Source organism: Trachypithecus francoisi, unplaced genomic scaffold (genome assembly GCF_009764315.1).
Source record: "Trachypithecus francoisi isolate TF-2019V2 unplaced genomic scaffold, Tfra_2.0 Lachesis_group11, whole genome shotgun sequence".
Taxonomy (NCBI): Eukaryota; Metazoa; Chordata; class Mammalia; order Primates; family Cercopithecidae; genus Trachypithecus; species Trachypithecus francoisi.
Window position 1 is genome coordinate 80,288,420 of NW_022681456.1, and position 23,800 is coordinate 80,312,219.

A 23,800-nucleotide genomic window follows, 5' to 3' on the forward strand; every position below is an offset into this window, starting at 1 on the left:
GTCTGGGTTGACTGCTGTGTGCAAGTTGAGGAGAGACAACAGGCGCCCTAACCTGGCCTGAGTGCAGTGCGAAGGGGAAGGGTGGCAGTTGTGGGCACTGTTCAATAAACATTTGTTGAGACTGCCTATGTGCCAAGCATGGGGTGAGGAAAGGCTCTTGGGTCTTTTAAAAAATGACTGATGGGTAGCTTAGGCAGTGGGATGCAGCGTAAGTTAGTACTTATAATAAATCCAAGGAGCATCAGCATTAATAATCATAAATATTCCCTTGCCCCTCCCCAGAGCCTCTCTGCTCCCCTTTCTTCTTGGCTACTCCTGCAGCCCAGCTCCAAACCCTCACTCCACCAGTGTGGGGGGCCTAGTGTGGGGGGGAATCACCCCCTTGTGGGAGGTGGGAGAGGAAATGCAGTGAAGTTTTATGGACCCTTCCCACATTTGTTTCTACTGTAAAGTGCTTCCTTCCCCAGCCCATCCCAGGAACCTGGAGAAGGACCTGAGCCTCAGACACTACCTGAATTATCTGCCTCCTCCCACCCCCACCTTTAACCCATCCTCTCCTCCACACAAAATCCCAGAGACTGACATAAATGATGGCAAACAGACGTGACTCCAGCATTGGTCTATGCAGCTCCTTTCCCAGTTAATTGTCCTGCATAGCCCTAGGCCCTAGAAGGTGGTGGAAACAGTCTGAACATTTCCTGCCAGGCTGATACATGCTGCAGATTGCCCTCCCTGCTTCCGCTTCCCCAGTATCTAAGATACTGAGGCACACCTCCTCCAACTCTCCCAACACCCCCTTACCAAGCAATGCCACTTCCCTCTAGAGGCCCTTCTGGGACCAAATGTGTCCCTAGAGTGAGGGCTCAGCCCTCTCTCTATGTCCAGCAAGGCCTCTCAGGGACCACCTAGGCCCAGGAAAGATCTTCAGAAGCCCAGAAGGGCCTGAGGCTGAGCACGGCGGAGCCACTGGTTCCTGCACCGGAGCTTTGGCATACAGTGGGGGATGCTGCCAGTCCAGAGGCCTCATGGAGTGCAGAAGTGTGAAGGCCTTGGACAGCCACAGCATGGGAAAAGCCAGTACCTGAGGCCTAGGTGCCCTTCTCTTCCCCCAGAGGCTCTTGTTGCAGCCAAGGATCAGGAAAGGAACTCAATTTCACCTTCCTCTACTCACTGCCCCTAGAAGCTAGAAAATGTTTTAAAGGGGAGGCTTAAAGTTTGTGGGTCTCCTTCTACACCTCACAGCCCATTTAGACAATTTTACCCAATACATGCCCCAAACAGACAGGAGCCACTGCATCTTTAGTCCTGTTCTCTCTTCGTCTTTATTTGATATGACAAAATATAGTTTCAGGAAGGACCCAGAGTCAATAAATAGTTGGACAACAGCAACGGGTCAGGAGGGCACAGAAAGTCGTGGCAGGGACTATGGGACAGCAAAGGGCCTCTAGGACCACTTGCTGGGGTCCAGTGTCAGGAAACCCCAATAGTTGAGCTAGCTAGCAGGCTGGGGCTGCCGGCCTGAGAGGGCATGCAGCAGGCGCAGGCTGGGGAGGTTCCCGGGTTTGGGGGGAAAGAGGTTGTGGAGACAAGGTTTGGAAAGCATAGAGCAACCGTGGGGGACCTAGGCCGATGTTCTCCTTTCATATGCAAATCATTCATAAGTGAAAATCTAGTTTAGTCGCTACAAGGAAGCACCCCGAGTCTAGGGCCAGGCACTCGCCAGCCTGCGGCTGTCTAACCCGTCCAGCCGGGAACAAAGGAGAGGGCGAGGCTAGAGGGTTGGGCGAGGGTCCTGTGGCGCAGGCCGGGCCCACCTTAACTCCGAAGGGCCGCGCTGAGGCTGAGAGTCGGAGAGACGGCCCAGGCCAAGGTTCGTTCAGCGCCAGCCTGTACGCCGCAGCCCTCCGGGGAAGCCCTACGGAGCTTGCCCTGGGTCCCGGGTACCGAGTTGAGCCGAGCTGAGGGGAGATGGGGCAGCCCGGGCAGCCCCGCGGGAACCCTGGGTCAGTAGGGATGCGTAATGCCAAGGAAAAGCGCTTTTGTCTGTGAGGTCCGGGAGCCCAGTGCTCCAGCACCTGCCCCCGCCCCGAAATATAGAGAGAGGAAAGGCGAAAAGGAAAGGCGCAGGGACCGGAACCAGCTAGGGGCGCGCTCTGCGGGCCTCCCCCGCTGCGTCTAAAGAGCCTCTTTGCTTTTCATTTTGGAATCTTTCTTCCACTTCATCCTGCGGTTCTGGAACCAGATCTTGATCTGTCTCTCATTGAGACACAAGTTGTTGGCGATCTCTATGCGCCTGCGGCGAGTGAGGTAGCGGTTAAAGTGGAATTCTTTCTCGAGTTCCAGAGTCTGGTAGCGCGTGTAACTGGTTCGGGACCGCTTGCCGTCCGTCTCTGGAACATAAACCCCACCCCAAGCCAGGAAGGGGTGAATAGCGTGCAGCGTTCCCCCGTCCCCACCCCAGCCCCAGACCCCCACCTGCGGCCGGAGGGAGAGGAGGCGAGAGCCGCAAGACAGGCCCCGCGGGCCGCAGGCGGGCCGGCCTGGCCCGGCCCAGCCCAGCCCCGGGAGAGGCGCCTCCGCCCAGGCAGGAAACTTTCCACCGCAGCCTTCTCTTTGCAGCCGGAGGGGCTGAGGGCGGGGGGTTGGGGGGAAGAGGGAGACCCAGGCTCGGACCGAACAATAAGCACCCTCGAGATCCGAGCACCGGGGACCCCCCTCCCGCCCCTCCCGAGTCGCTGGAATCCTCCGGAGCCGCGAGCGCCGGCGGAGCCGGCTCCGCAGGGGAGGGAGGGAGGGAGCAGCGGGGGGATCCCCGCTCGGGAGCCCCGCACTCCTCACCCTACAGATCCCTCTATTTTTTTAACTCCCTCCCTCTCCCCCAAAAATTGAATATTGCCTTTTATACACGTTTTGTTCCTATGATCCAATTATGTCGTCGTAAATTTGGGCGCACACAGCCTCTAAGCCTTTTAGTGGACAGTTTTACGAGCCATTGATGCCTGGATCGTAAAATTTATGGCCGCAGGTTTTTTTTCTTTATTTGCCCCGCATGGCCTATAAAACCCAGGCGGACCCGAGCGCGCAAAATGAAGTCCTAAAGTTTACCGTGGCTCATGTGCAGTTTGGTCATCCACGGGTAAATCTGTGGCGGGGCCGGTGGCTGGCTCAGTCCGGCGGGCTGCCCTGTCTGCGCCTGCTCCTCTTTGATCTCCCCACTGCTCTTAGCTCGCTCCTCCAGCGCCGGGCGAGCCGCCTTCTGACTGTACATCCCGGGGTTCAGAGGAGCCGCTTCGTCTCTGCCCAGAGCGTGTCCCGGAGCGGCCGCGGCGCTGCAGGCGGGGCGGTCGGGGTGAGCCCGGGGGTTGGCAGCCATGTCTACCCCGTGGAGAGAGTTGGAAGGCGCAGGCGGTGGGAAAGTGATGCTTAAGTCCAATCCGCCGTAGCAGTACCTGGATGCCTGCACCTCTGAGGCCGATCCATAGTTCCCACAAGTTTGCATGTTATAGGCAGGGATATTGGGGCTCTGCTTATAGAATGAATTGGCTACGTAGGAGCTCATGGCGGGGAGGGCCCAAAAAATTTCTGCACCCTTTTTGATTAAGGGTGATTTGTGACTCTTTGAAGTTGAGGGGTTTTTTGTTCTCCAAAGTGCACAATTTATAGGTGGAGATATCTCTTTCTTTATCCTATGCGCTCTTCCCAAATAAGGGAGCCTTAAATAGAGTCACGTGACTCGAGCGGCCACTCATAAATTTGGCTTGATGACCTCCGGGAGGTTAGTGATGGAAGCCGGCGAAACGCATCTCGATATGTTGGCAAAGCCCAACCAAGGGGGAGAGGGAGTGAGAAAGAAGGAAGGGGGAGGAAAAAAAAATGGTTCTTGGAATTGGGGGTAGCCGGGACAACAAGCCCACAGCGACACCTGGTGCCTATATGGGGGAATTGCACCCCTGGAGCACCAGCTTGCTTTCCGGTAGCTGAATTTCCTGCACTGTGAAGGAGAAGCTGGTTGTTGGAGCAACCTCTGAGCTAGCCTTTTAAATTCTATTTAAAATTGGGAAAAGATGAGGCCCCACCTATAATGCACAGAGTGCTTTTTTTGTAATGAATAGCCCGTTCTCCCAACCGCCAGGGTCTTCCAATCTTCAAAAATGGCTGAGGAAAGGAGATTTAGTTTGGTAGGGTGGCCCATGTCCAGGCTGGAGACTCAGTGGGGTTTAACTTAGGTTCCCTAAGCCAAAGGTAGAAGTCCCTCGCAGGCCCTAAGGCCCCACTACTGCAGAAGAGGTGCCTATCAGCAAGAGAAAGTAGAATTAGCCTCTGGAGAGATAGACAGGACGCCCAGGAGGAGGGATCCTGAGTGGTCAGAACAAGATAGGGGGGTCATGAAGCTGAGGGTGCTGCGGGCTGTCTGGGATGGATCTGGAGGTGAGGAGCCAGGTGGAGCTGGCTAGACCTCACCATGCTATGGTCCCCAGAGTGGCAACAAGGCAATTTTCAAGTGTGTGCGTGGACACGGACAGAGCAGACAATGGTCTAGAGGACTGCTCTGTCTCCCTGTGTGCGATCCTTGTGTGGTACCTATGTCAGAGGTTTTAGACAGAAAATAGATGTTAAATTGAGGGCATGGAGAAGCAAGATTGAAGCCTCCACAAATATTACGTGAGCACGGCAGAGGAAAAGGCCCGTTTTGTGATCTTTGGGGAAAAGGTCTCTGGGCCAGGCTTTCCATGGACCTGAATCCATAAGATCCACAGGAGAGCAATTTCTGAGCTACCAAGAGGAATGGGGCGGACTGGGAGGTGGGCAGGGCAGGCGCCTGGGTAGCCTTCGCAGGGTATCTGCAGCCATTCGGCCCCATCCTCTTCCCCAGTAGCCCCAAATCTCATACTTTCCCGCCTGCTTCTTCCCAGGAAATCTCCGCCCCCGCCAGAAGGCCCCCTCCTCACTGGTGGAGGCGCTGGAGGCGAGGGTGGGGGTACTGGAGGGAATCTGAAGGGCCTGGAACACTCTGGCGGATTTTTTCCCTCCGGAGACCCCCCTCAACACCTCTCCCCGTAGGCCCACTCAGGTTTCTTTGGTCAGGCTTGGAGAAAGAAGGCCAGGGTTGATAAACGGTTAGGGTCCGGCTGCGCTCCTCACCTGCCTCTTCACCCGTTTGAGGAGAGAAGAGTAAGGAACCAGCCCGGCTGGAGCTGTAATGAAGAAGGAATTTTGTCCCGGCCACGTCAGGAGTCCCAGAACCGGCGAGAGCTCAGTTTCCAGGCTTTCTCTCTCAAGATGTCCTTGAATGGCTCAATCCCTGCCGACAAGGCTCCAGTCCCGCTGTCTTCTCTTTCCCTCGGCTCTCCGCCTCCGCCACGTTTCGCAACTGCCGGCTTGGCGCGGGTCTGGGGCTTGCTCTCACGGCGCCCCCCACCTCCAACTCCCGGGAGTGGGCGCAGGAGACCCTGGTGCCTGGATAGTGCTTCTTTACTGGTCTTTCGGGGCGCCTGGGGGTTCGGACGCCGAGGATCCCGGCGCCACATAAAGGAAGAAAGGCCTGCGTGGGGCTGGTGCCCAAGCCGACTGATCCGGGCTCCCCCCGGAACAAAATCCTACGCGGCCTTTTTGCCGCAGGGTGTGTGTGTTGCTCCGCGCAGGAGCTCAGAGAGGCCTCCCAGGCCCTCCAGTGCGATCGCGAGAACCAACAGAAGGCCGGGGCCGGGCGCCTGGGCTCCGGGGATGGCGAGTGCAGAGGGCTGTGGGCTTGCAGGCGGCGGGCAGGCGCGGGAGCGCTTGGAGCCTGCTCCAGCTCTCATCCCGAGGCCTGCGGGCGAGCGAATTAACAGAATTCCCGGTATAAACTTTTAAAAATAATATCACTTTTATTAAATATTCGAGAACGGACCCAGAGGTTGGATTTATACAGGAGGGTAACACGAGGGGATTTATTTATTTATTTATTTTATCCTACTGGCTAAACAAACGTCATTCACTTTTTTTCTCTCTTTTTGTAATTTTCCCTCTTTTTTTTTTTCCGTTTTGAAATGGAATAGGAACACTGACGGTGCTAAACATAAATATAAATACAGAGACCACAAATACAGCTAAAAATATTCACACAGAAACGGTCACAGTTTGTAAAATGCCGTAATGACCCCCAGGATTCATTAAATACAATTTGCCTGGGCTGGGCATTTGCTGGGGCAGAGGGGCTGGGCAGGGACTGTGGGGAGGCCCTGGGGGTTGGTGTGGAGCCAAGGCGCGCCCTCCTTGGGCCTCTTGGCCCTCCCCGGCTGCCAAGCCGGGCCCTGAGGCCCGAAGCAGAGGCCCCAGGCCCGGGTGCCGGCCCTCTGCACGGGGTGCGGGGCTGGGGGCGTCGAGGGAGTTGGGGGAGCCAAGTCCTCACTTGGAGGGCAATCTGTAGAGTCTGAGTTCAGGGTCCGAGCCCCAAGGCCTGGACGGGGAAAGGGGCCTGCAGACAAGCCGAGAAGGAGCTAGCAAGGGAGCGAGGAGGAGGAGGCGCGTGGTGAAAGAGAGTTGTGCGGTGAGGGAGGGGGTCCAGAGCTGACTTTCAGGTCCACGCTTGGCTCCCTAATTTTGTTTTAGGGAATCAAAACACATCAATTGTGCCAGTGATAAATACAGAGTGTGTGATTAGGGCAGAGTTGGGGGGGAGCGAGGGAGAAAGGGAGAGAGGGGTGGCAGGGACAGTCCTGGTCACTCTTTCTGTTTCTCCTCTTCTGTTTCTTCTCGCTTTTCCTCTTTTCCGCCTAGGTTGTCGGCGGTGGCCCCTCCGCCGCCCCCCGAGAGAGTGGACGTAAGATTGGATTCTTTTTTCCACTTCATCCGGCGGTTCTGGAACCAGATTTTGATCTGTCGCTCGGTCAGGCAAAGCGCGTTGGCGATCTCGATGCGCCGGCGCCGCGTTAGATAGCGATTGAAGTGAAATTCCTTCTCCAGTTCCAGGGTCTGGTACCGCGAGTAGATCTGGCGGCCGCGCCTCCGGTCCGCTCCGTAGCCGACCCCTAAAGATCCGGGCACAAAACACACTAAAAGCAATCAGCAAGGCGTCCTCTGCAGACTATTTCGCCTAGCAAAGTCCTGACCCTCCCAACCTGGCCAGCAGCTCGCAGCCCCATTAGGGCTCTAGCCTTTTCCCGTTTGCCCTGCCCCACCCCCACTGGGGGTACAGCCAGGACCCCAACTTCATTCAGACCTCCCATAGGTGGGACGTGTGTGTCCCAAAGAAAGGTGTGTGGGGTGGGGGTGGGGGCGGGGCAAAAGGCAAACGGAAAGCTGCAAGTCTAAAAGCTGATTTTTGAAAAATCCCAGATAATGGGGATGAGGGCCCCCTTTCTCAAGGACTGGGCTCCCCCATCTCCCCAAGTATCCTAGTTTCTTGGAAACTTCTCCCCACTTCTCTGCCTCTCCTCTCCCCCTCCCTTCTCCTCAGACTGACTCCACTTTGGGGGGCTCCCCCATCTTCTGCTCCCTCCCCTCATCCCCTGCCCTGTTCCTGCCCCCTCAGCTCGTCTTGGAGACCTCCAATCCGTCAGGGGCCAAGGGGGCCAGGCCCCTGCAAGCGAGCGGGAGGCGAGCTGAGGGGGCAGAAGAGGGGGCCCTGTCTCGGCAAGGAGACGAGCGTGATTGTTTTTATGGGGCCATAAAAAACTCTCTCCGCCCGTTCTTCTAGGGAAGCCGGTCATAAAGCCAGTTCAGTTTATTTAATTTATATCTCGGAGCTGTAAAACTCACCACTGTGCGAATTCATTCGCTGCATCCAGGGGTAAATCTGGATACTGGCTTTCTGGTCCTGGGGCGCAGTCCTGCCCTGCTCAGAACTAAAATCCTGAGCGATTGAGGTCTGTGTGTTATGTCCTAAGGTGTTTTGTCTGCAGTTTGAGAGCATGTCTTTCTCCTGGTAAAAGGAATTAGATCCATAGTCATACGGCCCCCGGCTGGAACTGAACACGACATTCTCCTGTGGCGAATAAAAGGGAGTCGAGTAGATCCGGTTCTGGGCAACGGCCGCTCCATAGGTCGAGAAATGCCTCACTGGATCATAGGCGGTGGAATTGAGGGCGACGTTGGGGAGGACGTCCTGGCCCCCGGCGAGGTGGCAGGATAAGGAAGGGTTAGTGAAGTAGGAATTCATCCCTTTGCCTTTACCTGGTCGGGCTATGATTTCTTTAATATTTATTTCTGTCTCCAGTTTGTACTCGGAACTAGATGGTTATAGGGACGGCTCCAATCCAGGACAGACAAAATGACAAAGTCAGCTGACCCCCTCCCAGCCAATCGCAAGCCAGATGTCAAGAAGGGGGAAAAAAATCGCTTCTGCTTCTGTTGATTCCCTAGTTGAGCCTAAGTGTGTGCTTTGAAAGTAAGACTTGGGTTTCTTTTAAAAATATATATGTAGGGGAACTGGTTTGGTGGTGAAAGAGGGGTGCACGTCCCTGAGCAGGGCCTTGGGACTTAGGTAAGGAGAGCTGTACTCCCAGGAAATCTCTTAGCCCCAGCTAACTTTGCTGTGCTGTGGCCAGAGCAGGGCTAGATAAATCCCTGTATTTTCAATCTGGTTTCATCTTTTATATCTGCCCCCTTGTAAAATTACACCCTGATTTCTCCATGGGAGGAAGAAGGAACTCCCTCCCAGCACAGGAGGGGGTCCCCAGAAATCCTGCAGGAAACCCTGGTTTGACACTCCATGGAGTGAGTCCCTTCACTAAACTAGTATTTTTTTTCTCCAATAATTAAAAAAAAAAAATCAAAAGTAGAAAGAAATTTCATGAAACCTGTTCCCCTGAGTAAATAGAGTGTGGCTGAGAGTCTTGAATGTAGGAGGGATGTGGGGAACAACTAGGTCTAAAGGGGCAAGACTTCAGGGTACAGTGGCAGAGCTGAAGTGGGCAAACGGGCCACGCATCTGCTCTCCTTTGCCTCCTGGTTCCCTTCTGCCTCCTCCTCAGGACCCCTCTTTTGGGAAAACTCTTCCAGCATTTCTGCCTAAAAGGGCAAATGTATAAAAATGCAATAGAAAAAGGAGAAAAAAGAAGTAAAATGTAGGGAGGTGGCACCGGAGGGGGAGAGACAGAGAGAAAGAGAGAGAGAAAGGAAGAACGAAAACTCTGAGAATCTTTCTAGAGACATCAACTCCTGTTTATGTTGGTGAGAATTTATGATTTGGAGCCAGTGAGGGCCGGTGGGGTAATTCACATAGGATCCAGCCAGAAAGAGAAGGCTGGTGGGGCTCTGATGGACAGTTGGCTTCCTGCAAGCTCAAGCCCCTGCCTTGGTCAGAAGCCCCTGCCCCCTCCAGACTCAGGGCACCGCCAGTGGAGGCGCCCCTGGACCTGAGCTATGAGGCTTGGAGACTTCAGAAAGGGGTTCTAAGGAGCTCTCACCCCAGTGCCAGTCACCCCTGGTGGGGATGGGCCTCTCAGCAGCCTCAACCCCCATTTTTCCCCCCATCTTGAGGCTAAAAAAAAAAAAGGAAGAGATGGTTATGAAAAGGCCGCTGAATCCGAGGCTTCTGAGAGAGCCGCAGTAGGCGAACTGAAACAGCGGAAAGTGTGCAGATGGGGGTTTTCTCCTGATTAGTCCAAACTTAATTTGATATCGTGATATAGGCTGAAAATGCTTTGAGTTGACAAAGAGGGGTGTTGGGGAGTGTGCAGGGAGCAGTGAAAGCTCATATTCTTCCCCCCCCACCACCATTTTTGGGTGGGTTGGTGGGGAAAAACTGGTTATAACAAGAACCCGGATGTCGCGGGATTTTATGATCTTTTCCTTCTGTGTAACAAAGCGGAGTAATCAATGGGTAGCAATAAAGCCATAAACGGGACTATGCTGAGAAAAAACTCGTTTATTCATCTTCTGTAATGTTAAGGTTTCCCTGGAGTGTCGCTAGGAGGGAAAAATAAAGTTTCGAACCCAAAAGCAGACAGTATGCAGGAGCTGGTGGAGATAACACGTTAGTTAATACATGAACCTCGTTAGGGGGTTGAAGAGTCTTCCTGTCAGACAATTTGTGTTGGTTTTAAAAAATACAGCCCCAATCCCATAGAAAGGACAGAAATTTGTCGGTATTTGGAAGGGAAGGGGAAAGACTCCTATAATTATAAAGGTTCCTCCTTCTAGACCACACTTTCTTCTCCCCAAGGAAATGAAGGGGAAAGGGTAGAGGAGGATTTTTAAATTAAGAAAAAAATATTTTAGATGAGTTATCTCGTTTTGGGGTGACTTGGCAGGTACACAAACATAGACACCAATGTGAGTTGCTTTTTGCCCTATAATCCAGCTGTCCTCGAATTCAAGGCATGCCTGAGCAGAGGTTTCTAACAGCTGGCTGAGGTTTTAGGCCCCCTGGAGGGCAAGAGGTGGGGGAGAGACAACAAGGCAGGAGTACTCTGGGGGCTGAGCTAGGGAACAAATCAGTGCACCCCTGGACACAAGTAGCCTCTCTCAGAGTTCCCAGCCTCCTTTCTGCCCTGAGGGTAATGGTGTAACAAGTAGAAGAGGCCGGAAGAGAGAGTAACTCTGTCCCCCTCACCCCAGTTTCAGAGAGAGAGAGAGAGAGATTGCTAGAGGGATAAATCATGTCAGTGATATTTCCTTCAAGATATTAAATTGTTGCAATGTACAACAAATTGAATGATGGAAGATAGGATGTCTTAATGAGGTTTCGCTTTCAGTGAGTGTTGATTTTCTATGTATTTAAAAACCTCTTTTATGTCTGGGTGGGGGAGGGAAGGACCTTGGAAGAAAGAAGGGGCTTCTGGGGCAGCATGGACTACAGCCCCCAGCAAGGATGCCTAGGTTTCCTTGAGCCCCTCCTCAACCATGTCTGGAGAGGAAAGGGGCCCCAAAGTTGGGGAGATTCTCTATTGGGGCCTAAAGGCGGTGGGCTCAGGGGGATTGGCGACCTGAGAAGCAGAATGTGAGCCTCAGCCCCGGAAAGTTAAGTGTTTTATGACGTCCCTAAACAGAGGGCAAAGACTGAAAGGTCTCGCCGATTTATAATGAACAGAAACCAGCTGCTGGGTGAAAAAGGCAGAAATGCTGGAAGGGGGAGAGAAGGGGAAACAGAAATACAAATAAATTCCTCCACTGCTTAAAGACTTTTGGCAAAATTAATTTTCAACACACTCCCCTCCATTACCTTTCATTCCTGAGGAAAGAAGCCCTCTTCTTTCTCTTAAATCTTTAATTATGCAGCTGAAATTTGCTGAAAGGATTCGCTCCAAGGGGGGAGAGCAGGTCAGATGAGCCCGATCTTCCCTCCATTGGATTATATTTTCCTTTTCCCATTTCATGTTAATTTTATTTTATTTTATTTTTTGGCAAAAGAATGGCTGTCTGTAGGGGGAAAGTTGGGACTTAGAGTTTTCTAAATATATTTATATTTTCCTGTTAAATTTGTCTGAAAACAATTATGGAAACTCATCAGCAGAAGCAAGAACAGATGTTTTATTAAAACTGCAGTTGTGCTCTGTAAATATGCACAAGTCTTGGGAAGGAGGGGAGAGAACTTGTTCTTTGTTTCTATAAAACCAGCCCAGAGAAATCAGAGAACACTACCCCCGCCCCAACCCCATCAGGCTTGCAGGTCTCCTTGCTGTTGCTCTGGCCCCTTGGCCTCCCGAATCAGGCATTCGGAAGGGGCTTGGTGTCAAGAGCAGATTTTCACTTTCAGAGAGGCTTTAATTAGTGGATTCAAAAACAGAATTCAAAAAACACACAAAAAGAATACAGGGGAAAAGTTGCCACTTGCTTCTCCAGTCCTCCCCAGTGCAAAACACATGCTTTTGATAGCGCTAATTATAGGAGAGAAATTTACTGCCTGCGCCTTGGACCTGAGTGGGGTGCAGTCACTGGCCTGTAGTCCCCAAAGATAAGGGTGGCATTGCAGCCTGGGCACTTGGGGATTTCCCTAGGCAAGTTAAAAGCTACCACTCCAGCCTTACTCCGCTTTAGGCCAGGGAAAGCCTGGGGGCCTGTGAGCTTTGAACTGGGGAAAGGGTGGGTGGGACTGGACCCAGCCTGAAGAGGTTCGTGGGCAGGCCTCACCTTGCTGACTTTTGCGTTCCACTCAGCTCTGGGAAATATATTAATTTCTTGGGGAGGGATATTTGAAGTGAGCGGGATGAGATCTGGAATTTTTATTAGGGGACAATATTTTCCAGAGGTCCTCCTGAGTTGTGTTCTCTCTATTTCCTCTCTCTCCCCAGATCCCCCAACTCTGCGCGGATGTTTGTGACTCACCCACCCTCGCACACAGATACACATACTCCGTTCCTGGCTGCTGCCTCGCAACTACAGCTCGGTGCCTCCGGAGGCTGCTCAGGGACCCAAGCACTGGAGCCGCAGGACTCAGTGCTCCGTCTCAGCGCTTGGCCTGGGTGCTCAGCTGCCTGGACGCGACCGTAGCTGCCCGACCCTGCCCCCACCACCCCCAATTCTCACTTTTCTGAGCAAGAGAAGAGCGGTTGCCCCGCCGGCCCCTTTTGTGCCACTGGACGAGGGTTAAAATCCCTGTTACGGAGAAAGCCGAGTTTCAGTAATTGCTCAGCTCCCCTCACAACCCCTTAACCACTATTTGGTTAAGGCTTTGCTGTTCTAGAGCGACTGCTTAGTTGGCCCGATTGGTCTATTATTTGACTTTTTTATTTAGAAATTAAAAATAAATTCTACTCCAAATGCCTGCTGTTTTGTGTATAAATAAGCTCCTTTGATCTCCATGGAACTCCTAGTCAAAGGATCAGATCGCAAAGAAAGCCTCCTGGTCTGCCAGAGAACCTGAATGCAGGGAATGCTGCTTGGGAACACTAAAGCATGGCTCACCTAAGGGGCTTCAGTTTCCCATAGATATGATGGGGAAGCTGTCTGAACACATATCTGCTCCCCCTACACACACCACATTCCAAAAAGGAACACTCCTCCTTTCAAAGTTTAGGCATGGAGAGAAGTGAAATTTGATACACCTAACACAGAAATTGATTCCATTTTGGGGTGCTAATATTTTGGGGACAGGGCCCGGGCTGACCAGTTGAAGGGAGCTGGGGAATCAGCAGGGAGGAGGAAAGGAGGAAGAGGCCAGATTGAGCATGTTAAGCTGCTGAGAACTGCCCCCAAACACCTCCGAGGCCTGCGCTGGTGACTCCTCTTTTGGGCTAAGAGGTTGAGAGGCTACCCGAGCTGCTTTTGCTTTATTGCAATTAAACGGAGAAGAAAGGTATATGGAGGGGCTCTGCTAACTCATGTCACATTTCCTCTCCCTCTTTCTCTCCAGATTTCTGCCTGATCTTTCCTAACCAGCACTTCACTTACTGCTGCTACCATCAGCAGACACAAACTCTCACATCGGCATTTGTTTGGCTTCTCAATTCCCTTCTCTGACTTAAGGTTAACATAAAATAGGTCCCAAACATCTCTACCCCATCATGCTCAACCCTGAGCCCCCTTCCAGCTCCATCTGGAAAAAATCATTTCTGGCTTTTTGGGGGCTGGCGCCCAAGCCTCCCACCTCTATTCCAAGCAGCTGAGTATCAGCTCAGGAGGGGGATTGGGGAGAGCCTGGGGATATAGCTCTCTGAGCTGGGAATGGGGAGAAAGCTTAGACGCCTAGGGACACTTGAGGGGGACAAAGCAAGTGGTCCTGCTTGGCCCAGGAGAAAAATTAAAATCCAGAATATCCAGAATATTTTCAGCCCCCAGAATAGGGCCTCAAGAGGATGTCCCATGAAGAAGAAGCCACAATAGGGGGTGTGCTGCTCTGCGCTGGGTCAAGGGATCCCCAGCTTCCTGGCTTCTTCTATACCTCTCCACATGAAGCATTGCTTGGACCTATTTGAGAGGTTCATGAGAATTATCAAATTCAAGAACTCGGTATTTATGACGTCACAGTGAGTTGTCATATAGAAATTGTAAATGTCCTACCAGTTATACATGGCAGGAGTTTTGTGTGTGGGTTCCCGCCCTCCCTTCATGTTTTTTTCCTTTCCCCCTCTTTCTCCCCCTGGTCTAGCTTCTCCTGCTTGAAAATAAAATGTTGTTATGTTCTGGAACAATAAGCCAACAATAAAACAGCATCCTCATTTCCCTATAAATAATTTTATCCTTTATTGTTTGCAGATCTGAAAGAACCATTTAATCTGTGCTGGCAAAAAGAGAGAGAGAGAGACTGGGAGGGGAAAATTAATTTCAGAAATGAGAATATTACTTACTTGAATGATACTGTTTTAAATTTAATAGCCAGGAGCAAAATTAAAGGCCAAAAGCCAACTATCTGACTCTACACCTGGCAGGATTGGAAACATATAGGATCTTTAGCAAAGGGGCAATTTAATTTTGTAGGATTTGCTTAAATTCACTGCAATTTTGGGGGGCTGAGGAGAAGGGAGTGTGGGAGGAGAATGACATGCTATATCTAGCTTTATGAATCCACTAGCATTACTCTAATTTAAAACCCAACAACCCGGTCTCAGGGAAACTCCTGCAGAAAGAAGTGGGGTATTGGGGGACTGGGTTGACGGGGGTGGGCTCAACTTTCTCAGTGAGTATGGCCCCCTTAACCAAGTGGTTACCAGGGAAAGGAAGAAAAGCCTAGGCAAGGGAAGGGTTGCTCAGAAGTCTCTCCACCACAGGGACACCCGGAGGTTTATGGTGTCCCCATAATTCCCCTGACCCTATAAACAGCTGCCCTGTTTTAAGACTATTTCTGCTTCTTCCCCTCCGAAAGGGAGAATGCAGGAGCTTGTGAGGGCAGGAGGGGGTTGCTGGAAAGGGGAGGGAGTTCGGGGATAGCACTGCACTTTGTTCTCCTGGGCGAGTTCGCTGGTTTGGCGGGTTTCTGACGCAGGGTGGCAGCAGACAAAACAAGTAAACAACTCACAGACACAATAAACAGGAGCGGCAGCGGCACCATGGCAGAGGCCATGGGCTAGGCGAGGGGCACAATCCTGAGGTAATGTCACCCCAGTGCCCGGGGTAACCAAGGCCCAGAAAGCCTAAGGCTGCCCTCCGTGAAGGGTGGAAGGAAGGTGGAAGAAAGGTGCACATCTCTTGGTGCAGCCTGTCTGGACAAGAGTCTTGGGAGGAACCCGATCACCTAGAGAGTGGGGGAAAACCCCTCCAGCCCTGCTCTGGTCCCTGCTTTATTTTTTGGGGTTTTCCAGTGACATTGATATTTCCCCTCTGCTCTGTCTTTTTGTGTCTCCGGAAGGGAAAAAGGCTGGGAAAGAAGGCCCATTAATTCTCAGCCTCGGTAGCCCATACTCAGTGCTCTAGGCCACAGGCGGCGGGCCCAGCGTCCTTTCCCATGCTGCTCGGACCAGCCTTCTCTCTGACCAGGTCTCGCCCTGGCTCAGATATTGATGAGGATTAAAATGTAGTTCATCCAGTAACCGGATCTGGGTATTTGGGGGACCTTAGAGAACTCCCAATCCGCCACCATGGATGCAGGCAAATCGGGCTGGGGTGGGGTAAGTGGCTGCCTGGGGTAAGCAGGGGGAGAAACATATTCACTGCATCCCTACCCCTTCTGGTTTGCCTTTTCCACCAGCTTCTCCAAGCACCCTGGCCAACAGCCGCCCCAGACCACTGTCTAGAGGCCACCTTATTAACCACTCTTATCCCTTCATCGCCCCAGGGAGGCTTCCAGTGCCAGGTCCCTGTCTACTCAGAACTGCTTGCAGACCCACCACACCCGTGAAAAGAGTCCCGCAGAACTCAATTTCAAGACAACTGGTCTCCCCTGTAAAATACTTTGTAAGTTGGCAGAGTTTGCTAGAAGGTGTGGAGAGAAAGCAGAAGGGATTTAGTATTTCCCCAGTCCAGCTGCTCAGGCAACAAAAGCAATAAAGTCTGAGAAGGCCTTTATGGCATCCATTGGTTACTGGAACCTGCATACTGCGATTCCAGTGCACACATATTTCCAGCAGAGCATGCACAGAGGGCCTGCTCAGTGCACCCGGTGCCTCCATGAGCCCATTCTCATCTAGTGAGGGTTAACAAAATTTTGCATGCACATAAAATGGTGTTTGAGCGAATATAGGCATGGTAATATTCAATTAACCACCAAGGAAATATGAGTATGTATATATTCATGCATAAGCCTGAGTCTGTACATTTGAGCCTGTATATCATAAATACATAACACTCCCAAGCCTGGTTTCAGAACACAACAGCCAACCCAACAAGGTCGCCTTCTCTAAACAAGGTTGCATTCTTTCAGGATCACAACTGTCAGACCAGGGAGAGAAAGGGTTTGCTCTGCCCATTTCTCCTAAGCTAGGAACCGGCACGTGAAATACAGCGGATGGCAGGGCTGACAAAGCCCCTTGTAAGGAGAGCAGGCAGGCCTAAGGGTGCCCAAAGAGTGGGCTCAGAGCGGGAGGCTCCAAGGAATGTTGCCAGGCCCTGACCCACAGATTCCGTGTCTCTGCCTGGGGTGTGCAGAGTCCTTGAGCCAGATTCTATTCTCAGCCACCCTGGCTATTATTAGATAATCACGGAAGGGCTCTCCTGCAGTAAGGACCACGTCAGCAGGGAATGTGGCCTGCAGGGAGGCTGAGAGTTGCCACTGGTGGATCCTCTTGTGCTTCTGTTTGAATGCCAGAGAAGGAGAGAAAGAAGGAGAAGGGAAAGAAAATCGAAAGTAACTGGGAAGCAGAGAGTTGGTGTTGGAGTCCACTGGGGTCCAGTTTATCCCCTGGCCAGGGTGGAAAATGAAAACAGAGCGCCGGTCGCTGCTGCTCTGCCTTCTCTCCTTGCCTCTGTCTTGTGAGGATGGGTCTAGGGGTGAGGGGCATAGGATGGGGGTGGGGGAGCTGCAGGGCTCTAGCCAGGAAGGAACAGAAAATCAATTAAAATATTATATAAAGACACCTCAGGATGGTGCTGTTAAGCGGCCAACCTCGAACTCTAGCACCCCCAAATCTCACTGTGGACACACTCGGGTCGTTCCAGGATTGAGATAAATACCCGAGCCCTCGCCCAGGCCCGCCCCTCTGGTGGGAGGGGGCCCTTCTAATATTCCAGGTGAATCTCCACTGGCCTGAATGGCCTTCTCTGGAAAAGGTTTTCTTTCGGGGGAGGACAAAGGATACTTGTGTTCCCACCCCCCCCAATCAGCGGCCATCCACCGGGGCAGGGGCAGACAAAATACAGGCGAAAGAGAGAAATAGAGGCCTCACCGGTAGGCGATTCCCACATTACGCCAGGAGAAAAGCTCCCTTTTTCGGGCCTCTCCGGCCCCTCCAGTGTCCCACCGCACTCCCTTTGCCCTTTTCAGGTCCCACAGACTCCGGGTTCCCGCCTGCCGCAGGCTGGATCTCCGGGGCGTCAGCCCCTGGGCCGTGCCTGAGCGGCGGGAGAGCGCGCGGCAGCCGGAGCAGGCGGCGGGCTGGGCCCATTTGGGGAGAGCCAAGCGTTTTTCTCGATCGTAAACAAGGAACGCGAAATTAGCCCCTCGTCAGACGCCTCTGCCGACACACAAGTCCTACTGAGTTGGGGGGAGGGGGAGAGAAAATGCCATTTCTTCCCCGGGGAGAATACCTCAGAGGCCTTTATGTTGGCTGCGAAAGGGGAATTTTGGGGGGGCAGAAAAGGAAGGGAAGGCGGTTGTGGGGGGAGGGGAGATAAAATTCACCGTCAGCTCGGGCCCAAGCGGTTTGATCTGAATGCAAACTGTATTTTTAAGAATGTGATAAAAACAGGTTTCTTCCCCCTCCCCCGGCCCCCCACAGGCGACGGGTCAGGGTTTAAACAGGAAATCGTGGAGCGATCCCCTCCCCCACTGGGACTTGGCGCAGAATCCCAGTCGCGCCTCTGGGAGAGGGTGGGGGTGGGGGGTGTCTTGGCTTAGATTGAAGGTGAGTCTGGCCCCCAGGCTCTCTCGGACCTCGTCTGGAATATGCTTCCCCACGCCTCCGGGTGTGTCTGCCTGGGTGTGTAGGCGTTTGCGTGTGCGTCGCCCTTTATAGACAGAAATTCACACTTATAGGGGCCGCCTTGGAGCCTCGGACCCGGGCCGGGGTCATATATCAAACTGCAACACATTCAGGGCCACGTACATTTGGAAGAAATTAAGCCACTGTGTTATGAAACCATATGCGTCGGGTTAAGACTATACAACAGGCCATTAGCACCAATTATTAGAGAGATCCCGAGTGCCCAGGACTCTCCCGCCGCCCCAGGCTGACGCCCCTACCCCATAAGTCAGCAGCCCCCGGAATCCTCACTGCCTCCACAGAACCTAGGAGACCCTGCCAGGAGGACTGGGCCTGTCCCCACCCAGCCTAGGGCCTTCTCCATTCCCACCTCTGCCCTAGGCGAGGCAGGTCCTAGCCTAGAGCAGCCATGCGTGGCCAGCGGGCATCCCGGTCCAGTGGGCATCCCGGCTGGGATGGCCGCGGTTGGGGGTGAGGGGCGCAGGACCCGGGAAGGGAAAGCCTGTAGGCCTCTTTCTCCAAGCACAAGATGGCTTTTGAGTACTGCATCCCCCACCCCCACCCTCCACCCTCCACCCTCCACCCTCCACCCTCCACCCAACGCAGGGCACCTCCCACCCTTCCATCCGCCCGAGTGGGGGCGGGAGCAGGGGGTGGGCAGACGCTCTCCTCTCGGCTGACGCGCACCAGCCACCAGCCTCCCCCCTAATTGCCAATTAACAGGCCCCGCCGGCAGCCTAGATGCGCCCGCTTCCTGCTCTGCGGCCCGGCCCTGGGCCCACACTGCGCATGTGTGAGCTCTAAGAGTCGCGCTCTCTGGGAGGGAGGAGGCTGCCAGACAGGGAGGGGACGCTGGAAAGTTTGTTTGGGGGTTGGGAGGCTGACTTTGCTTAGGGGGCAATGGGTACAGCCTCTAGGTTCTCTCTCCCGCCTGGAGCTTGAACTTCCAGTTCTCCTCCGACCCAGTTCCATTAGCCGAGAGCCCGAAGATCTATAATAAGCAGGTACTGACACAGTGGGCAGTAAAAGCTGGCGCCCTAGACCGCCAGCTTGAGCCCCACAGGTGCTGTTCCCTTGCCCCTCCACCCCCAACTTGGCACACAGTGACATCAGGACAACACAATCGCCCCACTACCAGTTACCAGTATTCCAGTTTAACCCCATTTCTCTCCCACCCCCCACTTTTCCTCCCCATTACTACCTACGCGCCCACCCTCTCGCCATCCTCCTCTACTCCCTAACGAAGACAAGCCGCTGCTGTCCTTATCTTGAAACCGCCACCCAGCTACGGACCATTAGTTACATATTTGAACCAATAAGGAAACACTTACCGAGCGCTGCTGTCACTCTCCCTCTCTCCCTCTCTCTCTGCCTCTCTCTCTCCCACTCTTTCTCGTCTTCCCTCATTCTGTGCCGCTGCCGAGCCTGTCTCAGCTCCACACACACACATATGCTTTATATAAATTCAAAAATAAAAATAATTAAAATCATCCAAAAGCCAAACAAAATTAAGGAGAGTTGCAAGAAGGGGGCAGGAGACACAGCCTGGGGGGGGGGGGGCGGAGGCATCTGCAGCTCCCTAGCTCAACTCCTGCTCCTGCATTCCTCCTGCCCCTTGGGGGCCAGAGGGTCGGGAAGGGAGAGAGAGATGCCCTCAACTTCTGTCTCTCCCCTCCGGTCCCCACCCTCCGCAGCTGCCCCCAGCTTCGGCAACTCCACCTGGGAAGAAAAAAAAATTAAATGGGGGGAAAATAATTATTAATCAGATTAATTTTTAAAAAAACTGCTAATGAAGGGAGCGCCCAGCGCAGGTTTCCCTGGCAATGGTTAGGCTCTTACAGAGAGGACTGTTCTGCGGAGCGCTGGGAACGGACAAACCACAATAAAAAGTTCACGTTCATGGATGGAATCCACATGACTTCTTGTGGCCAATCCAACTTGTGAGTCGATCGTAAACTTTTATTACTCAGCTGTAAATTTTCTGCAAACAACCGGGAATGCGATGCATTTGTGTAGCGTGTGCAAATGGGCGCCGCGGTCGCCATGTTTACCCAATTCTCTCATAGAGGGAGCATCCCTGGACCCCCACCCCACCCTTACCCCCACCCACCGCCCACTCCCCACGGGCCGGGCTGCTGCAGGCGAGCGCGGAAAGAGCTGAGAGCGGACGCCCGGACGAAAGAAAGCTTCAAACACGGAGGGTCGGTTGCCTCTCCTGGCTTGCCGAGTTTTAAATATTGTCCTTAATAAATGGGGGCATTAAGGTTGGATCAGGGGGAATTCAAAGCTTTGCAAAGATTTGTGGCCTTGAGGCAGTGATGGCTGGTGAGTTGCAGGGATTGAAAGGGTGCCTCCCTACCCCTACCTTTTTTTTTTTTTTTTGGAAGAGAACAACATCCCTTCTATGGGGTACCCCTGAAAACCCCTACTCCACCCTAGACAGGAACAGTAGTCTAAGACCACTGGCAACCACCCAGCCAAACCTGACCTGGAGTGGTCTGAAGAACCTAGGGGACTAGACCTACCCTGGGCAATCCTGCAGTTTAGCAGGAGAGGTGAGAATTGGGGGCAACTTCTAGGACCTTCAAAACGACCCTCATCCCGGGGTCCCTTTCTTAGAGAGAAAAACATTTCCCCCCAAGACCATCCCTAGTTTCACTTCCCAGTTCAAACGTGGCTTACTTGAAATCTTTCTACAATTAAAAATAAAATTAAAGCCGAAGATCTTGGTCTCTACTTCCTTTTTGGGGGGAGGGGTGCAAGGCAGTAAGCCTTTTGGATCGTGTTAGATTGCCCACACCCACCTGCCTTTCTCAGAAAAATTTTCTGATTCAGTGTCTGGGCAGCTGGGATGTACTACCGAGGCCTGAAGAACTAACCTTTTACTGCCCTGAATTCCACCTTCTGTGCTAAAATTTCGAGCAGCCTGTTTTTCCAGACCCATAATTTTGAAGGTGAGTCCAGAATAAATTCCCCCATATAGACTATTTGCCGGGGGAGGGGTTGCAGCCAGGTCACTCTCCCCACAGGCTGCAGATTTGAAGGCGAGCAGCTCTCCACTTGGTCCCGCATCAAGCTGGCATGGGAATCTCAATGGCTGGGTGCCTCAACCCGGACCAAGAGGGGATACCTCATGCCTTCCCCAAACTTCCTCCATAGAAAGCAAAGCAGTTCCCTAGGCCGGATGCAGGGACCTCGTTTCTTTTTTACAAACCCACCCATAAATTTTATAACAGGTAGTTAAAAATTACGACAAGGAAGCACTGGCCCAGCTTTTCACAATGGGCAGCAGGGAGAATGGGACGGCGCTGCGGGCAGCTCACCGGAAATTTCACTTCTAGACTGTGGTACAACCTGTCCTGAGTTCTCCCTAATTGGGGCGGGGTAACTTTCCCAGCCAGCAGGCAGTCACTGGGGCATCTTATCTGGGGAAGATAAGACTGGGGAGACCAAACCACTCGCCTATCCAAGGGTCCCTCAAGGAGCCCTTCAGGACGCTCGCTACCTCTCTCACCCACCCCCAGATCTCTTGCAGGTCCGCACCTTCCTTTGCTTATGCAATGAGGGAGTGGGGAAGAAAAAAAATTTAATGCAGAGAAACGAATTTGCCCCCCAACTTAATAGCTGCATTATTCTATCTCTACGGTTGAGATTAGAATAATAAATTCAAGGAGCAATGAGCGAGATGCTTCAACTCAGCATTTTGAAAGAAACTATTTTTCACAAATCACAAATAGCTTTCGGAAGCCACTTTGATTGGCTAATAAAAAAGTAAAGAATGGGAGAGAAAGTCCTATCTGCAGCAGCCGAATGGTCCTCATTCCGGTAATGGGACGGCGGGAGCATTTGGTAGGACGCGATTCTAAAGAGAGCGCATCCCGCTCACAATTATGTTCCCCTATAAAACGGGTTTTTACCTCCTTTTCTTTACAAACGAGAAAACAGAGGCTGTGGGCAGGAGGGGTGGGGGAGAGGGTACTTCATGAGGGGGTGGCTGGGGCTCCCTCGGCTTAGCCCTCCCCATGCCTGGCATCTCGAGTAAAGCCGGGCGCCAGACGCACCCCGCCCTCCGACGCGCCGGGCTTGGGGCCATGGACATTGCTGAGCAGGACAAGGGATGAATGGGACATTTGGTGTGGAGAAAAGGCGGCGAGGCCCTTCGGAGCCATTTAATGCTGGGTTCATCCCACTAGGCTATTGGGCCAGGTATTTTTATTAACAGCAATCATAATTCCACGTTTAAAAACGAAACGGAACCTCGGCCGCCCCTCGGAGTATGGAGGACACGCCTGTGGGAAGGCCCGAGGTCGGAGCGAAATGCTCTCTTTTCTGGCCTCCCTGGTGGGTAACCGGTGTCTCCCACTGAGAACAGGGTTACCTGGCTGGTGCCGCTGCTCACAGCAGGGACCCTGGGTTAGGGTAGATTTCCCGGAGCTCCTTCTCAAAGCTGCCCCAGCTGCCTAAAGCGTGTGCTTCCAATTCACAGCCTTTCTCGGGCTGCAGGAGTCCCCTGTGAAGGAAGTCCGACTCAATTCTGTACACAGGCTCGATTTTCAGGCCAGATTTGCGTGGGGGCCAGGGACTGGGACCCGGGTGAAATTACACAAAACAAGAGTTGGCCTGGGCCTCGGTCTGGGAAAATCATTGACCAGGAGCTAGATAGATGAGCGGTGGGGAGGGGAGGTGGGGGAGAGAGAGAGAGAGAGAAGTGGGGGGCAGAGAGAAGAAGAAGAAAAAGAAAAAGAAGAAGATGAAGAAGAAGAAGAAGAAGAAGAAGAAGAAGAAGAAGAAGAAGAAGAAGAAGAGGAGGAGGAGGAGGAGGAGGAGGAGGAAGAAGAAAGGGGAGGAGGAGGAGGAGGAGGGAGAAGACAAGAGAAGAGAAGAGAAGAGGAAAGAAAGAAAATCTGGCCTCAAAAATATTTCAGCCTTTGGGGGTCTGGTTTTTAAGACCAGAAGATCCCTCCCCTCCCTTTTCCCCTCTCCTGACTGAGTCAGAAGACTTGTATCTCTGGAATTTGGGATTATTTGACCAGAATCTTATTGGCATAAACAGAATTTTTAAGTCCAGGACTCTCCAGAGAGAAGTGAGAGACCCTTCTACCCCCTGGGTCCCTGAGCCTTCAATTCTTCATTTTGGGGAATGAAGATACCAGTAAAGATTCCCTCTTACCCCGCTGTGGCTGGGGTGGCAGGCTGTCCACTCAGCAGGCCCATCCTCCAGGCCAATGGCCCACACTATGGGGGCTGGGTAACCTGCCCAATTGTCAAGGTGAAGCAGGGAGTGGACTTCAAAGAGCCTGAACAGAAGTTGGAGTGCACACAAGCAGGCTGAATGACAGTGATGACAATCCTCCTGTGCAGAGGATTCAATTTGAATTTCAGGATGTGGGCTCAGGCTGGTCACCTAGAAGCTTACTTACTTTCCCCTTCCTTTCTCCTCTCCTTCAGGTTTAAGCTTCCTCATCCTCCATTCTTAGCATCTCCCATCTTCAGGCATCTTCAGGCAAGCCCTGCAGACAGGCCAGCCAGTTGCCTTGAGCCTCACACATTCCCATTTGGTTCACTATTCTAGTGCTGGGTGCTGGGTGCTAAGGTCTGGCCACAAGGGGCATGTGGAGATCAGAAGGAACCCCACTATCACATTCTCAGCCCCAGACCCTGGAAGAAAAAGTCATAGTTGCATAGGGCAGATTCTTTGTCTGGGCCCAGCCTAGGGCTGAGGAGGAAGGTGGATAAGTGAGGAAATCTTTCTTCCCATTGGGATCCTGGCATCTGGAAACCCACTTTGTTTGGAGCCAAGATTCCCCCAAGGGCATACCTATAGACCCCTTCCTCTCTCAACCAATGGACTGTTCCTCTTCCTC

General features: G+C 52.7%; 3 protein-coding genes across 5 annotated transcripts in view; all 3 read right to left on the minus strand.

Annotated features, from left to right (window-relative positions):
- Nucleotides 1-23,800, minus strand: part of HOXC4 (homeobox C4) — a 61,286-nt gene that overhangs the window by 19,458 nt on the left and 18,028 nt on the right. The window lies entirely within an intron of this gene.
- On the minus strand, nt 1,299-3,888 carry HOXC5 (homeobox C5). Its single transcript, XM_033221839.1, has 2 exons — nt 3,106-3,888; nt 1,299-2,390 (listed from the first exon to the last, which is right to left on the minus strand). The coding sequence occupies exons 1-2, from the start codon at nt 3,557-3,559 to the stop codon at nt 2,176-2,178; spliced, it is 669 nt and encodes a 222-aa protein (XP_033077730.1). The 5' UTR covers nt 3,560-3,888; the 3' UTR covers nt 1,299-2,175.
- Nucleotides 5,848-19,792, minus strand: HOXC6 (homeobox C6). Of its 3 annotated transcripts, XM_033221837.1 has the most exons (3): nt 19,268-19,792; nt 7,741-8,086; nt 5,848-7,010 (listed from the first exon to the last, which is right to left on the minus strand). In XM_033221837.1, the coding sequence occupies exons 2-3, from the start codon at nt 7,892-7,894 to the stop codon at nt 6,703-6,705; spliced, it is 462 nt and encodes a 153-aa protein (XP_033077728.1). In that variant the 5' UTR covers nt 7,895-8,086; nt 19,268-19,792; the 3' UTR covers nt 5,848-6,702. The 3 variants fall into 3 exon arrangements, with proteins under 3 accessions (XP_033077728.1, XP_033077727.1, XP_033077726.1); XM_033221836.1 differs by lacking the exon at nt 19,268-19,792 and having other exon boundaries at nt 7,741-8,298; XM_033221835.1 differs by lacking the exon at nt 19,268-19,792 and having other exon boundaries at nt 5,848-7,034; nt 7,741-8,298.